Source organism: Melospiza georgiana, chromosome 1, assembly GCF_028018845.1.
Source record: "Melospiza georgiana isolate bMelGeo1 chromosome 1, bMelGeo1.pri, whole genome shotgun sequence".
In the NCBI taxonomy this organism is placed as follows: Eukaryota; Metazoa; Chordata; class Aves; order Passeriformes; family Passerellidae; genus Melospiza; species Melospiza georgiana.
In genome coordinates this window covers 111,929,110-111,947,239 of record NC_080430.1, presented here as the reverse complement: position 1 = coordinate 111,947,239, position 18,130 = coordinate 111,929,110, and the positions used below count along the sequence as shown (strand labels likewise).

Genomic DNA, 18,130 nt, shown 5'->3' with positions numbered 1-18,130 from the left:
AGAACTGTTAATAGATGGAAAGCAAAAAGGTTTATGGCAGACCTTCAAAAATATTAAAATAAAAAATAAAGAAGGACTATTTCCTATAATTTATATGATAGAAGAAAAGCTGGTTATCTGTTTTAGCATTCAAATAGAGAGAAATATTGTACCAAATAGAAAACTGAAGTCCTAAACGCTAAATGGGCAAAAATGCATATGGAAAAGTAACAGCAACATGCTAATCTTAAAGGAAAGAGAATTGACTATTCTAAAATCTCAGCTGACCCAAGAATGCAGGAACAAACTTCAACATGATGACAAATCAAAGGCTAAGTACAAAAAGAGGAAATCATACGAACGCTTCTAAACCATCAGTTGAAGGTCCCAGACAAGGTGAAAAAATGGAATTGCTTTATTTTCTCATAATTGGTCCTGGAACCAAACTAAGGCAGAACGCTTGACTGGCCTCAAGTCCAAACATGAAACAAATACTGGGATGTTTACAATGTAATACTTAGGAAAATTTCAGGCACTTTGGAAATGTGCCTGAGTAGTATTTGATTCTATAAAGGAAGGAAAAATGGATGACAGCAGATCAGGGTAACCGGAGACCATGGGGTGGATGACCCCGAATGAGAAAGAAGGAAGATTTATCTTGCAGAACCTCGTGGGACACGGGACTGCATAGAGATGGGAAATAGTAGATACTGCACAGGCAGCACCAATTTAATGGATGGGACATTAGGAGTGGAAGAGGCAAGGACCAGGTTATATTCTTAGCTCACCATTTAGCATTGATAAGTACTACTTTGGTTCTGTCTCCACTCTCTTTCTACATATGCTCAATTAATACTCTTATCACTAAGAACAGTACCCTCCAACGTATTCTGTGTCATACTCAAAAGGTGCTTACAGCTTAAGCTATGCCATTTATCATCTGAAACTCAAAATTAAGTTCACACTTTAATTATAAAGATAGTTTTATAAGAACCACTGACATGCAGACTGATTTTACTGGACTGTTTAATAAAGTCCCTAGACAGAGACTCCGGTGTCCTGTGAAGGAAAGAAGAGCAGTAATAAAACAAACTAAACACTCTGAATAATTACAAAAATACTAAAATATGCAAAAAAATTAAGGATAATGGTGGCTCAGGCAAAAAAAAAACAAAAAAAAAAAAAAAAAAAAAAAAAAAAAAAAAAAAAAAAAACAAAACAAAAACATTCCAGGTAGCTAAATGTCTTGTATTGAAATATATAGGTATACACAATGGAAGATTCAGCACACTGAAAAATTCTTCATCTTTGCAATTCACTAAGCGCAAACATTTGAGGTTTTATGATTTAACATCTGGTCTACATCTCACTCAAAACCAGTTTTCCAAATCAACACAAAGGTGGGAATACTGCTGTCCAGATATAGGCAAGCTTTGAACAGTGGGGTAATCACAATGCAGCAGCATGCAATCAAGAATTCACAATCCTCATCTTAGGCTTGAGTTAATACTTTAGCTGTTCTAGGGCTACATCACTACCAAAACCTGAAAAAAATATTACAGAGGTGACAGAGGTGTGATTATGCAAATTACAGTTCCAGTGCTGGAATGCAATATACAAAACCCACTAGTTTTTACCAGGCTAAACTGCACCAAACAACAGTGCTGGGAATTGTCTAGGCAAGAAGGAGCAAGCCTGAGATTTTCAGCTGGCAAATTGCTGCTATCAGAATTGCCTACCAAATTAGGTGGTCTGTTGTTACACTGGAAAGAACAGCATTTCAAAGACATGTCTGAAGTGAATTTATGCAGAAAGACGGGTTGTACTGAAAGTTTGTTTCTTTCACTGCTTTACAGCCAAAAGCCACATCTCTAGATGCATGAAAATCAACCTAATAATGCCAGGCAAAAGAATTTGAATAGCTTTTCCCTTCTCTTTCCATCAGGACTTCCTTTCAGTCCATTGCAGGGAATAACTACCTTCAGACAAAACAATACACTCCCTCAGCTGAAGAGGCTCCCAAATAAATTCTATCAGACATATGCAACCAAAGAAGCCTCCTAACTGTCCGTGCTCTTCTGATGGCAAACACAGCCTTAAGACAAAAACTGTGGTTCTTTCTATTAAATTTTTAAGGGTGTTTGGTAATTGCAGGGCATTTGGTTTTCTTCTTTTTTAAGTGAAAAATAAAAACTGTGACAATAATTATGAATTACATTGACATTTTGGAATGACTTTACAGAGAAAGAAAGCAAAAAATTCTCTGCCTATATGCACACAATAAAACAAGGAACCTGAAAACGATAAACAATAGAAGATAGTTGCCAGCTCATTTAGCCTATTTACAGAAACAGCAGCATTCAGAAGGGATTTCTTTTTAAGTCAATAGCTCTAAGGATGAAGAATGCAAAGGCTTAAAGAGACACTGTCAAAAAGATCAAAGGATTCACAAGTGACAGTAATATTTTCAGGAGTCCCCTCTAACTTCAAAGCTAAAGACAAACCCTGCATGGATTGTGTGTTTTATTCCATTGATGACTCCATTCTGCAGTTCAAAGTGAGTTTAATTCTAGATAACCCACTAGTTTCATATTTTTGCACAAAGACTGTAAATCTAGTAAGAGTGTCTTTGAGATTTATTAGGGTCATACTTTGTGCTGCTTTCCTAGGCTCAGAAGACTTAATATGTTATGATATCACTCATGATAAATATTATCAACACTGTGGAGTGCACAAGAAACAGCACTATTGCCAGTGCCAGTGGCAAGGATCTCCTCTTAGTCTTCTGAAAGACTACTGTCACAACAATAAATCAATAGATAGCTTAGTCTTGCAAAGCAAAAGGCAAAATATGCAGAGGAAAAAAGAGAGAAAGAAGAGGAGATACGACTGATGCTCTGATTCCCATAGGTGAAATAAGGATCAACAAAAAACCATCGAGAATGAAGTTTGAGATTCCTATTTCCTATGGAAAATAGAGTGAGACAAAGCAACTTTTAAAAAACTCTTCTATGAATTACCTGAACAGAATGTCATGGTCAAGTTAGTTGACCATACAGAAATCAATTACTCCAGCTGAATAGCAAAAACACTATGGAATTATCCCATTCCAGCATTCACAGTCCTGAGTTTAATGGAGGAGGAAAGCAAATAGCCAGCATAGCTGTGGGCTAAAGTTGTACTCCAAGAAATTAAGCAGCTTGTCCCATTTTGAAAGTTTATTGGCTTTTAACTTGTACTGAGAATCTTTGGCTTTAATCTTATCCAGACAAGTCAATTTCCCAGCCTCACCCTGCACAGGAGAAAGGGAACTACAGAAAGCCAAGACATAATCTAGGGTTATTAGCATCAAACATTTATCAGAGCTTGGCTGGATATTCTCCCCTAGGACTAAAACAATGTGTATGGCCCAAGTACTGAAAACTGTTCTAGAAAAATTAATAGAAAAACACGGATCAGGGGATATACTAGTTCATTTCCCTAGTTCAAGGCAGGATCAACCAAATCTACCTAACTCCTGACAGACACATTGCTACACTGGGTTGTGGTGAGACCTACCAATCTTTCACATCTCTTCCATGGTTCAGGAGAGGAATTAATAATTCCTGTTAAAAAAAACCAACAACAACAAAAAAACACTTTGTACTTTCTAATCGGCATCTTCTCTTATTCCAATTCAAAGACCTTATTTCTTGTTCTGCCCATAGCAGACATTCAGGATAATCCCTTCACTCTTCCTTTCTTTTGTGTAGCTGAAGATTTACTATGCCTATATTCAATTCTCTCTTCCTTAATCCAAATAACTAAGTCATACCAGCTTCTGTCTTATTTTTATCTCCCTGATAATTTTAAGTGTGCTTCAAGTGGTCCTACTCCTCACAAAGATGCAGTGCTCCAAAGAAAATGCAACAAACAGATAGCTTACTTTTGCTAGTTCTGCAGGCAATTTCCAGGTAATGACAAAAAAGGACAAAACCAAGAGAAAAGAAATGGTCAGAAAAATCATCGGGCAAGTTTCTGGGACTGTACTAGCTTGACTTGAACCCATGGGGAAAAAGCAGCTAAAACACTGAGCATTCATGAAAGGATGATTCTTCATTTTTAGGAAAACAAGGGAGAGCACAAAAAGAAGAAAAAGGGCTTCAGGAAATTAAACTTCAAACTCACCCACACAACATGCACAAAGAAATTTCTGTAAGCATATGAGCAGAAAGGGAACTGACTTGCTCTTTCAAGAAGGGGCTGGCACTGAGCACTTACCCTCTAAGCACAGGAGTTCTAATGCTTAATCAGAAATGTGTATATGATTAGACAGCTGCTAAAACCAACACCAGAAACAAACATGGGAAAATTGATTAGATGACAATTAAATAAATTAAGTATTCTCACATCAGTCAAATGTGCTGAAATTCACCATAGATAATTAAAGCTGAATGGATCAGCCTTTAGAATTATCAATAAAAATTTTTGAGAGTTTGTAGAGGATATCAGTGATTCCAAAAGAATGGAAAACACTCAGTGATTAGCTTTAAAAGACAGGTCCAAAGAAGTAGGGATGCAGAAACTCAATTTCAATTCCCACAAAATTTGGAATAAAAATCATTTGGAAGTATTTAGCCATAATAAGCAATAATAAGTTGACTAATACATAGGCCTCAAGAACAAGTTACTTCAAATCTATCAAAATATTCTTTGTGACATAGCAGCAGATTCTATAACTAGAGAAACAGCAGTAGTACCATGTAGCTCAACTTAGTAAGTTTTGGTTTCCCATGGACTTCCATAAGCAAAAAAAGAAATATAATGCTTCCAAAGAAAACAAGTTCTAATAAGCAGATGCCACTAAAGCTTGGAAAAGCTGCGTGCATGCTGGATGACAGGAGTACATTGTTAAAGCAATTTTACTGCATTTGAGAAACAGTCTGCAGAAAACCTAAACACAATTCAGTAGGGGAAATTTTAGAGCTTAACAAGAACAAGTAACAAAATAAATGCAAGATGGAGAACAACTAGCAAGGCAGCAGCAAGGGGAAAAGGAGCACTGAGGCGAGAGAGTGGATCATTCTCTGACTAGTAGTCTGTGTCACACTAGCAAAATCAGCAAAAGCTCATGCTAGGGTATACAGACAGCAGGTGGTGAGCCTAGAAATTTACAGCAGGATAGGGAAATGCTTTCAGCACAGAAAATACAGAGCATTGTGCTCTTAAGTGTGCTGCTGTCTGTTTTCCCAGTAAAGAGATTTCAGTGTCCAAGTCTGTTGGCCTGACATTGTTCACCATCAGCACAGGCATGAAAGTTAAGTAAACACTTCTCCCTCCCACAGAAGAAAGCCATATATTTTCTACATCCCTGAAAGGTTTGTCTTAAAAGTTCTTACTCCTTCTAGGTAGCAGAAGATCAGCTTGCCTACTGACCATTTTACAACCAACAAGCATAACAGGAAAGATATTTAAGAAACAAAAATGAGTTGTTTCTTCCCCAAGATGTAAAGAACGAGGTATGTGCATAACCTCTCACAGGGTATATCAGTAGAGCTTTTTGGTTTATTTTCTAACATATATCTGCTTTGTAATTTGTAATTTAATCCTTTTGTATTTAATTATATGAGTAATACAAAAATAAATGTGCAACTTGATGCCTTCCTGGCAAAAAAGAAAAAGAGGCTGAATAGTCTGACAGTGTCTTTTTAAAGATTACACATAATGACAATGAGATGGCTGAAAATCATACATTAGTCTTTCAGATTTACTATCACAGCAAAAAGCTTTAGATTAATTAATGCTACAATATATATGAAAAATGACTAAGACAATTAACCTCATTCATCTATAAATGGAAGAGTAGAGAGGAGAGTTTCTTAAGAACTTAATGTAGTAATTGCCAAGGTTCTACTGACAATGATAATCAGTATAAAGGAATAAGTAAAGTGTATTAGAGTAGTAACATATTCCTGGCTCAAGTTCAGACTTGGAAGAATACACAAATCAATACAGAATAAAATATGCTAGTGCCATTCTGCTGCTTATGGCCAGGTGACTGCACACCATAAATTTACATCCCTTGCTCATCTTAGCTGGCTGCAGCAGAGAGACCAGCAAAGACCATCTTTAGTAGCAGCAAAGGCACCAACTGGCAGGAAGGTACTGAAAGAAATTGCAGAGCGGGACGAAGTGGACAGGAGACTCTAAATTCAAGTACTGTGAAAACCAAACATTAGTGACATGCCGAGGCCCAATCAACAAATCTGCGTATGAAGTCAAACTCCTTATTGGCTCCTATAATGAGTTAGCTACTGAGGTAACTCTGAAAGTTTATCTCTAATCAATATTAAAATGCAGCAGAAATGCAATTTTTACATGAAATCAGATGTTAAATGAAAATTAAAATACTTAGCAATCAATACAGAATCAACATTTTCTCATTTTACAATTGCAGAATTTAGAATACTTAGGTTAAAGACTTTGGGATTAAAATGTTTCAAGTATAAAGAACATTGAATTTTATCCTTCTGAGTTTCCCAGAACTCATGACCACATACAGTATCCTGCAATCTATTGTGCTGTAACATATACCTGCATGTACTATGAATAAAAATCAGAACAAATCTGAATTTCTTTCTTATTTCTCTGCAATTTTCAGTTTCTCAGCAACTAAAGAAATGAAAGATTATCTAGTTTGGAACCTATTTAAAGGAATCTTTCTCTTACTTATCATTCTGCAGCAATTAAAAAGGGCTTAGACTTTTTCTATGTTTAAAATATAAAACATTGCTTTCATTCCTTTCCATAGGTTGTCCACTCAAAATTTTATTCATGCAGGGATCATGAAAACAAGAATTTTTTTAATTACAAAGAAATTATATTAGCAGGTGTTAGAGCCTCTCCCATGCAATTGCTTCATATCACAAGACATAAGAAGAAAGCAATTTATTCACTGCTGTGACAACAGTATCTTAATAGAACAGATTTTCAAAACTGTGTTTTCTTGCATTTTTGTTGTTGTTGTATGCAAATCATTGCAGTATAACACGTTTGGACATTCATTTTCTAAAGTTTTCATCTCCTTTCTTCCCTGGAATCATTGCCAAACATACTCAAAGCAATTTCTCAACAGGAACTAAAGCACTTTAAATCTGTAAAAGGTGGCAAATTCAATTTCACTTTCCATACCATCTTTTTGCAATTTTATCAAAATATAGCTATTACGAGCTTGTTATGAGGCTGCCAACAATGAAGTGCACGGTTATGCTGTGCAAACAATCACACAGATTGTGTTCTGTTCTGTTTCCTAGGAACAACAGTGAATTCAGTAAAAATATATCCCATGGTTACTTCTGGTTCACCTTTACATGGACTTTAAGTTCTGTTGTTCTGAACCTTAGGTTCCACACTGGAAGAGTATAATTAAAATAGAAGCACATATCTCCTTGTGATTTGAGACAGCAACAAGTATTAATTTATTGAACTGGAAACGTTTACTATAATATTTGAAGAAGAGGCAATTGCATCTTGTAGGACACCCCCACCAGCCAACCAGTTTTTCCTTATTTTCACTTTCTGCCCAAGTTTTCACTTGAAGGTCACTAGAGAACCTAGCAAGCAGACAGTCACCTTTGAGAATAAAAAGCTGCATGTACATCTGAACCAGGCAGCAATGGAAGACAACTCATTGATTTCCACACTCTCTGGAAAACAGATCTATCCTCTAAAAGGGTAATTATTATCACTTGAATCTACATCCAAAGTATGCTGTTATCAAGCAAGTTGAGTTGCTGTATCACTATTACTATATCCACTCTCTGCAGACACAGACTGGTTCCCAGCATCCAAACCCCCCTCTCCTTCCATTCCCAGACCTTTATCAGCACAATCTCTGCTACCACAGGCAAGGTCCTAACACCAGCAGGTCCTAACAGTGATTTAAGTGACACACCATAAACACAAGTGTAAAGTGCACCAAGTTTCCTCTTGCCCTTTCTCCATGCACACAGTGGCAGAGGTAACCCAGCTGATGAGCTTCAGTCCTTAAGCAAAAAGGAGATGCAGCACTGGGCTGTCTGAGGAAATGGCACTATCTTTCTAAAGACAGGCCATTGGACTGGAGCTGGCCCAGACTCCTTTGGTAACATACCAAGTTAAGACAGACACTAACCCTTTCAAAAGCCCTGAACTAACAATCAATACCCATCAACTGTATTTCCCACTTTGACACCAGAAATTAATTAAGCCAGCACTTGAATTTGTGTAAAGATTATACACCATTCTTAGATCATTTTCACAGAGATAGCAGAAATTCAGAACATATAAACACTGACCTTGTTTCTTTTAACCCTTCTTTCTGAATGACTTCCAGTATTTGTTTTGCAGTCATTGGTGAGCTGGGATACTTTTCCAACGCCTAGAAAGAAATAACAAATGTAAGTGACAAGACACAGCAGTCCTGTGAATCAGAAAGGTTATGTGATCATGCAGTTTTAATGCAGTCATTTGTAAAAGGCAGGGAATGACAGTGTTGAGACAGGAGTCCTCTGTCTGTTGGAAGGACAGATACAACCCAGGAAACTTCAGCAAGAAAAAGATTTACTTGCTGCTTTTGTGCATCATCTGTTACCTCTGCCTGGGAAAACTCTTACCAGGTTACAAATAAATGAGTTGGAATACACAACTGATTTTATGACACAGCAACAGATTTTCTTTCAGGCATGAGGGGAAATACATAAAACACAAGAGTCAAAAGGGGAAAAAAATACCCACTAGCACTTTCTTTGATTTTTATTACTTTAGAATTCTTTGAGGTCATTTGACTATTCTACACTTAGCTTTGCCACGACCTCAGAAAAAAAAAATTGGCTAAAACCTTCCATTTGTAGACCAGAAGCTACTGTAAGAACTGACACAGTGGGGTTTCAATTTTAAAATGCCTTTTAATTTTAAAAACAATGAAAAATGAAGTAGTCAGAACAGTCACAGCACACAAGATGCTACATGACAGAGTGCAGTATATTTTTCCAGTTCAGTTCAGTTTTCCAATCCTTTGCCTTTTCCAATTGAGCCCAAAGTAACTCAGTCCTCTTTACAGATAGAACCATCTTGTAAGAATTTTTCTGATTTTCCACTTCCTTTTTGTCCCCATCAGTTTTATGCTGTTGAACAAACAGCCACTCTTTTGCTCCTGTAAAATGCCATACTGATAGCCCTGGAAAACAAAACCCTTCAATCAGCAGTAAAAGGTGTGGCACAGGCCACAGCAATCAAGTTTCCCAGAGCATCTTGCCAATATATCTCAGTCAGAACTTGCATTTCTACCCTCTGTAACTATGAAATCAGTTTGGTCTAATTCAAATCATCCTGAGCTTCTCTGTAGTAGTTACTACCAAATAATGGCAATTGTGAAAGCAGCTACTACTGTGTGGATAACATTCCAAAGGGCACACTAGGAACTAGAGACACCACCACATCATATCACACAAGTCAAACTGTGAAGGGTGCTGGCCAGGGCTGTAATTCAGCAGCTCACCTAAAGCCAAAGACTGCCTACTCATTACAGCTTGACCAGCTCAGCCCTTTTCTGCCATTTTAGTTCGATTTCCTGCCGGTTCTCTTCCACAGCCAGTTTACCAAATCCTCCAATTCTTTGTTACAGATGAGCTTTTTATCCTTTATCTTTCAGTTCCACAAAGGAAAAGTATAGATGAAAGTTGCACTAGAAAGGTCAGGGAGCTGAACTGAGCTTATCTCGTGTACATCAGTAGGCAAGATTCAAAAGGGACCCATTAGGAAAGGAAAAACAAAAGGTGATTTGAAAGGAGAAAGAAGAGGAGAAGGTTGGAAAGAGTAAATGTACAGCAATGCGCAAGGACTGAAGAAACTGCACAGAGCTGGGAAAAGGGCCATTGCACACAAGGGAAGAGAAATGATATGATGTATGAGTGACAGAACAACAATGACACATTGGAAAAATGACAATGCGTATAAAGATTAAGACTAGGATGAGAAAAGATTAATGGTGTGAAGAGACAAAAATGGAAACTTTAACCTTCAGAAAGATGACAAAGTACAAGGTAAAATGAGAATCCACCAAAATAAAGAGAAAAGAGAACCAAACTGGGAACATTCCAAAGGGCAAACTGGAAAGGACAGGAGAGGATACTACACTGTACTGGACACGGCTATGAAGGAAACTGTGTGCACTTGAAAGCGGGGTTACTCACTGTGGAGGATTCCCTGTTTCTCTTCCTGAGTACAGGCCCCTCAGCACACCTGGGCAGCTCCTCCCTGCAATTGAGAAAATTTGGGTAGCCCTGTCCCCTTCTCTACGACATCACATCCTGCTCTATAACGTCAGTAAAAGTGCCAAGTATTACCATGAGAGTTCGACGATAATGGGAAAGAAACAATAAAGCTAAGCAAACATCAGAAGTCACCCTATCCTGGACAGTGGGAGAAGGGAGAGCAGTTTGTGCTGAGGAAGCTGCACTGAACTGGTTGTGGAAACAATAGCCAGACATACGGATACGGAACATAATCTTCACCAAGGAACAATGAAACCAACAAGTAGGATGCGTAACACCACTACAGAAAGTTTAATGAAACCCACAGGGCAGATTTCAAATACCACAGTATGAAGTGAACACATTCAGGGTATAATGACAAATTGAAATGCAGACTGTTAGGCAGGCTGAAAGTGCTGGAGTCAATAATTGCCCATTGTGTGGATTTGCTTTACACTGGACATGCAGTGTGGGCTGCAGTTCATATACTCCACAAATTTAGTTCTGTTCATCTAACCCTTTAAACCCTGTTTAAAGAACTGTCCATACCCTAACTGAAAAGCATAAATTCTCCGATTTAAACACTGCTTAAGCTGAAAATCCTGTTATTGTATACATAATTAGTTTTCTTTATCATAACAAAGATTAAGTAACAGAGAACCTTAGTAAGGATGGGTTTTTCCTGACCCTCCCACCATGCTGCACATCCTCATCCTTGCTCCTCCCCTCCCCCCAGATTTAGCCTAATCATTTATTGCAATAAGAAAATAAAAATAATTGCTTGTAAAAACCTTTACATTATAATATAATTTTCTTCTCTCAGTTATGGAAAACAGCATGAGAATATTATTTAAGATTCTGTGAGTTAATGAATACCTTGAACTGTTAATTACGCTAGTATCTCTTGCCTCTGTATCTCACCACTTACACTGCCAAAAGCCTTCAATTCCTTTTGCATTTCTAAGACTTTTAAAAATAATATTAGAAATTCAAACTGAATAACTAACTGTGCCTTAAGGCAAACAACATACTAAAACACAGAAGGAATAGTTAACTCATAGGCTTCTTGGTCAGACATAGCACTGCACACCAGCGGAGGAAGCCGTAATTTGTTTTAAATATCTTTCTTCTTCCTCCCACTGCATCCACCAACACTCGTATCATATATGGGCAGTGACTAATAATGCTGAAATTAAAGCATGCCAAAGTACTGTCGTGAAGAACATGACTGTTTCAATGCATTTTGTATAGAGGAACAATGGCAGAAGAATGGTTTACACTGACGGCAACAACTATCACAGGGGATCAGATATGCTCTATTTATTCCTGCCATTCAACCATAGCCTTAAAAGGGGACAGACGGTAAATAACTGGGACAAATAATGTGATACCCATCAGGACAGTCGGAAAGAGAACAGAAGTAGTCACTGCACAAAACACATTTTCAGTGTTCATTCAAACCCTGGTTAACAGCTCAAGGAGCAGTAGGGTCAGATCATACCAAGCATATTGGAAATCAAATCCCCCAACAAAGGGTAGCAGCCTGACAAATTGTAGTATTTGTGTCACCTACAGGAATCAACTCAAAACTTCCAAGATATTAAATAATCACACAGATGCCACAAACACATGTATTCCCAGATTCATTGGAAAAGTCATGTCACTTATTTGGAACAAGAAGAAATACAAATTCCTTTTCTCACCATGGCATCTATCATCGTCTGTGTGTTGACAACTACCTGAAAAAAATCAGTTGCCACACCAGGGAAAAACACATTCCAGTGAACTGTAAGCAGGAAGACTCCATTGCAGAGCCAAGACTTGCAGCTCTGCATAAGGGAGAAATCCTGAATGTTCAGCTTGCGTACAAAATCAGAAGAGAACTTCTCTGTAACTGACGGCATTATTAGTTTAATTTTTATGTACAGATGCTTGTGACTAGCTGAATCAGATTTGCTCAACCATTTGCATTTTAGATACTGAAGAGAACACAGCAGAGGGACAAAGTGAAGAAAGTCAAACCAGAGAGTTGGCCCTTTTGCCACCCATAAACATTCCTGCAGAAAGCGGGAAGCTTTGCCTGCAGCTATCAGTTATCACACTGACAGAAAATAATTCTTCTAAACAAGAACCAAGTGTGTTTTGATACTGCATTGTGGTCCAAAAGCAGCAGGCAGATCAGCCTAGTGGGCTTGACACAGCTGATTGTGTGACTAAATAGTCTGAAACCAGCCAGAGCTTCTTCCACTTCTGGATTCTGCTGGCAGGCATCTGAAGGTCAGGTAGCTGACAAAAAGCAGGATCATTTTATCGTAATAGGCTGAGCCACTAGTCAGAAACTGAAGCAATTCTCCTTAGAACATTATTTTTAAAAACTAGGAAGGAGGAGGAAAAGGAACAGTACAGTTATTCCCAGTGCTCTTACTCATCAGCTAAAAGACAAGTCAGGCTGAACTACACAATGGACAATCTTTACTGCCCAAAGACAGCAGGGTGAATAAAAGAACAAAAAAAAACCAACCAACCAAACAAGTAAACAAAATCACCAAACAAAACACCCCAAAAACTTTCTTTCTCCTAAGCAGAAAATATAAATTATTTTCTAGCCACACATTACTAAATTAATGAATTGAAAGATGGAGTATCAAGCAGGGTACAAGAAATAACAGCATCCTGGAAAAAATCCAGCATTGTCTTCTACAGCTGCTTATGTGAGGTTAACAGGAGGACTGACTTCTATTGTGGGAAATGCCCCACTAAAATCTTTTGTGTTCATTTTTGATTAACAGCTTCAGTCATTGGGGAATTATCAGCAGCTTGGTAAAAGTTCAAAGCCCTTTGTGTGAAGAAAGATGGGTAAATGGTTTGGAGAGTAGGGGAGGATACAGAGGGGGCAAAGAAAGGAAGTGTACAGATGGGTAAGAGGTGAAAACAGCAAGGATGGAACACATGCATGAAAAAGAGGGATGTTTATAAGGGTAGGTGCACTATGACCTATTATAACACAAGTTCTCAAACAGGTATTCACAGAACTCTTGCTGATAGTGATCAAAAAAAAGGTAAAGAGTGGTTTCCAGGTACTAAAATATTAAAAGAACTTGAAACAGGAATAATAATTCTCCTGGTAGGACTTTTGTCTTTGAGCAGTTGAAATTAGAATAAGGAAATTATAAGATCGAAGCAGAAGAAGGTGCATTTCATAAGACATCACTCTCAGTATGCTCCACGCTATGAATTTGTCTTTATAATCCACTTGACACTACAGATAAACAAGAAAAGAAACATCAAGCAAGAAAAGGAATAAAGATGTCCCATCAATAACAAAGGAATACATAAAAAAATACCATTACATGAAAAAATACCAAAACATAACATAACAAAAAATAAAATACGAAAACACAAAATACCAAAAAATACCATAACATAAAAAAATACCAAAGCATAATAACTTTTAACATCAGTTTTGTCCATACTTTCTAGTCCACACTTTTTTTAGGTTCAGGGGTAATGCTACTGACCAACAGAACTCAAAAAGTTTAAAGCACACTCATAAAGTAATTTTCCCCAGCTCTATTTTGGTGAAAAGCATTTTGCTGCTCCTTTAGTGTGAACTATAAGGAACAACTGGGCAGGTGTTTCCTGCAAGAGAATTTCTACTACAGACTATGCAAGTAGGTCTGAAACCATCTAGCTTTGCTAACCTGCCAGATTCATAAGATATTATCATCATCTGCTAAAATACTGAATGAAAGAAAAGAGCAAGAAAGAAGTTGAATAATGTCTTTGTTCATGCCATTGCTTTAACCGGAACATTTGAGGCTTGTTCCAAGATGTCTGAAACTTTTATTGTTCTTTCCAAAATTTATTTACAATGTCATATTTCAAATGGATATAAAGGCAGCTTTAGAAATTCCAGATAAACTGTACTCTTGACATTTTGAATTCAAAAGAAATTGTATTACAATTCAGTTAAAATTAACATACAGTTGGGCTATTCCTTTAAAAGGCACAAGCTCTAACGGCAGTGCCATCCTGCTATGGCTAGCTGATCTCATACATCACTACAGAAAATGTAGGGTAAAGTGTTTAACTCTGAACAATTGACTTATTATAATAACTTATTGAGCTGGTCTAACATACTTAAAAAAATGGAAATCTTTATATTTCTCTCTTTACCAACACAATCAGCCTGTCCAAGCAACCAGGAACTTTCACTTACAGGCTCTGTCAGGACAGATCCATAAACACCTCTGTGACAAGCAGGATGAACCTAGGGAGCATACAGAATCCTATCAGATTTCTAAGATCAGGATCAAAGATACCCCAGTGAGCATGGTGTCAAACTTGCAATCCCAGTATGGGTTCCACTGGTAGCAGCAGGATTACTAACAATGATTTCAGTTCAAGCAATGGAGCATCCAGATTCCCTGAATGACTGCTCAGTTCTGACAGTGCCATGTTCAATGCCAGTTCTGCTTAGCCATGCAAGCCATTCCTCTCCTTGCTTCCTCTTCCAATACTCCATTGCCTCTCACTGTGCCCAGCCTTTCCCTACTCTCAAATTGATGCTCTCATCTTCTGAGATGTTGCAATAACCCTAACTTGTGTATCTCCCACCTGCCCACATCCCTACCCAAATACCTTTCTTCCCTAATCCTTACCACAGTACAAGCCTACAGGACATTCCTACGCCCTCTACCCCCTCAAACACGAGTGTATTCATAGAGATGCAGCTCATGCCATGGGTTCCCCCAAACCTGCACACAGGCACACGAGAGCTGCATAGGTACTCAGCACTGGCACCTTGCTGGCAGCAACTGCAGCTCTCACATGCTGACAGGACAAATTGTGATGAACACCTCCTCCGGCTTGCGGACCACATTCTCTTGCCTACTTAGTTTACAGCAGAAGTTTCACCAGCACTGACCAAGCTGGAAAACTTGAGTGAAAACTTTTAAAACTATAAATCATTATTTCAGAGAAGAGACAAGGAGCAAAAAAAAGCTCTGCCATCCGAAAGTGTTACCGAAATCTGTACTCATTCAGTGATCACATAGGCCATTTTCCTGAAATACCTCTAATTGTGGCAGGGATAAAAATCCTCCTTTGGCGTCTACTTGGCACAAAAAAATGGATAGCTGAAGGGAGGCCCTGTCAGCTTCCTTTACACTACAGATAAGAAAGAACTCCTATCAGTGTGTATACATTCATCACTACTAAAGGAACAAAAAAACCCTTTAAAACTAAGAAACACCAAACCTTAAACATATTTGTTTCCATATATGCTGTTTTCTCTATTGCAAGATGATACAGATTTTTATTTTTCTGAGGCACTGAAAGGTTTGCTGTATAAGTTATGTTTCAGCATAGCAGGATAAAAAATAATTACAAAGAGCAAAACTTTACAGAAAAATCAACAGAGAGAACGAATATATCTTTGTTTCAAAAGCTTTTATTGCTTTATTTTCCTCAGGCAAGCATAATCTGTAAGGGTTACTTTTAATGTGAGAAATAAAATTCCTACTGGCTACTCCATAAATGTACCAAATTTAACAGGAAGTGACAGTTGTGCTGATTTTCTTGCCATTGGTTTACTATCAGAGCTTATCTTGTTAGACAGTGTCCTAAAGACACAGATCTAAGTTCTCTAGAAGGCGAAAAAGAAAACAGGAGAAAACAGAAGAGAAAATAGAACACAGAATATTTTAAACTATGAATTCTACATAAATATTCTTACATATTAGTTTTGACAATTTTAAGTATTTCAACCTTGTAAAATTGCTCATTAAAAGGAGAAGTTTAATGCCGCAACTGACATTGATTCCATTGATGCACCATGAATATATTTATGTTTATAGAATGTCTAATGACAGCAAACACAAAACCATAAAAATTATACTTTCATTTTAATTGTGTGGGATAGATGGCAAGAAACTAGCTCAGGAAATTTACAGCATATTTTGCTGTTTTGGTGAACAACCAGGATAAGTCACACCAGTCCTCCTAACCTCAGAAGGGAAGTCTATAAATTTCACAACTCATTTGTCTGGACTGTTCCTCACTCACAGGATGATACACCCTTCAAAATAATAAGCAAATGAACATGCAGAACATAACTTTTTAGTATTTGTATCCCAGAAAGAAAGACTACAATGCATGGAAAACACAGAATTAAATTTCTGAGAGATGTGCAGTAAGTGATAAAGCTGAAAAAAATAGAAGTCCCTTGCAATCACAGACACAATAGAAATCTACTTACAGTTCTTTAAGTTCCCTGAGTACACCTGTTTAAGTACTGAGGGAAAATGCAAAACCAAAATTTCTACAAAATGAAAAATTTTGATCCAAAACCAATGGCTTGATTTTGGGGGTGAGGGAGAAGTGTTGTTCATTTTAAACAAGAGAGTATTGCTTCTTGTCCAAACAGACAATAGAAAAGAGCAGAGTTAAGAGTCCTTGCATGTTATGCACCTTTTTTTTCCTTACAAAGCCTGCACAATTACTTCCCATCAGGTTTCATTAGTCTAAATCATGACATCATTATGTACAGACTACAGTTCACTGGCACAATCCAGATCTACTGCTTAAATTGCTCTGAGAATAGATACGATAAGTCATGTTTTTGAACTAAAGAAATACAGCCTTCTCAAAGAACGTATAAAGAGAGAATTCTTTTGTTAGCTGTCAGTGAGATTTTGCTATCTCTGTTAAATATATAATGGTTAGTGTCATAACGAAGATCAGCCATCGTGTTATGGCATTTATCTTCGTGAGTGAAGAGAGGAAGGGCTACTGTGATTTATTCCGTCTCTCCTCATGAGACGATTAATGTCATAAAAGATTAGTCTTCAGTACTGACTTGTACACAGAATATAACACAGGCCTGGAGTGGGATGCTTAGCAGTTTTAATTGCCACAAGTTTGGAAGCCTACATTACTTACATATGGCATGGTTGACAATTAGTCATCTAAGATTTTCAAAAATAGGAGAATATTTTGCAGCTCAGTAACTCATATCCACTTTGTGTCACTTATTTGTTCAGTCCTTCTCAGCAGTGTTTCCACATGGTCCCTTCCCCCAACTCATCACCTAAGTCCACCCACACTTGTCCTCTTAAACACATCATTTATTGTAAAATTGAAGTCCATATTGCTGGTTTATATTGATTTTTGGTAGCATCTGTTTAAAGGTTTAAAAAATTCACTATTTAACACTATTACCAAGAAACATTTTTCACAACACAGGCATATTAGTGAGAGTATATAATGGCTCTGCATATGTGCTCACCTCTTCCCAGGGACCTTGTAAAAGAATCTGGCCATCCTAAACTGAAGGGAATAATTTTTTTAAAGCTTATCACTTTGGAGAAATGCATACAGAATGTTTTGTTTACATGATGCTTGCTTCTTCTTATGGAAGAAAATACTTCAAATAATACTGTAGTGAAAAAAAAAAACAACCAAACCAAAAAACCACCAACATGATAAGCAAAAGTTCTGTTAAAAAGGGAAGAATTATTTTTCCCCCAAACCAGAACATGAACATTCTGCATTTTCTTAAATCTCCTTTTCTGAACACTGCTTAATCAAAAAATCCCTTGATACAAAAGGGTTTTTTGTTCAAAACAGCAATTCCTTACCATTGGTGTACATCAAACAGAACACATTATTAAAAAGCTCTCATGATAAAGTGTTATCTTTATCTAGGCTTCTCAAATATTGACTTAAACATTTTTATCAGGCTGTTAATCACATCCACATTCAACGTGAACAGCAACTGAGACCAGTCCTGACAGTCAGGTAACAGGGCAACATTATGGCAGGGAAAAAGTATTGTGAAAGCTAAGGACATTTCTTATTGATGGTAAGTGCGTAGGAGA

General features: G+C 37.4%; 1 protein-coding gene across 2 annotated transcripts in view; it reads right to left on the bottom strand.

The window, feature by feature from the left end:
- ASXL3 (ASXL transcriptional regulator 3) overlaps positions 1–18,130 on the bottom strand; it is a 122,377-nt gene that overhangs the window by 88,216 nt on the left and 16,031 nt on the right. Inside the window, exons 2-3 of one of the 2 annotated variants that reach the window (XM_058018268.1) lie at positions 10,191–10,254; positions 8,295–8,377 (exon numbers count right to left, since the gene is read on the bottom strand). In XM_058018268.1, the coding sequence (XP_057874251.1) occupies positions 8,295–8,350 (56 nt within the window). In that variant the 5' untranslated portion in view covers positions 8,351–8,377; positions 10,191–10,254. The remainder of the gene's footprint in view (positions 1–8,294; positions 8,378–10,190; positions 10,255–18,130) is intronic. The other variant, XM_058018261.1, reaches the window with a different exon arrangement.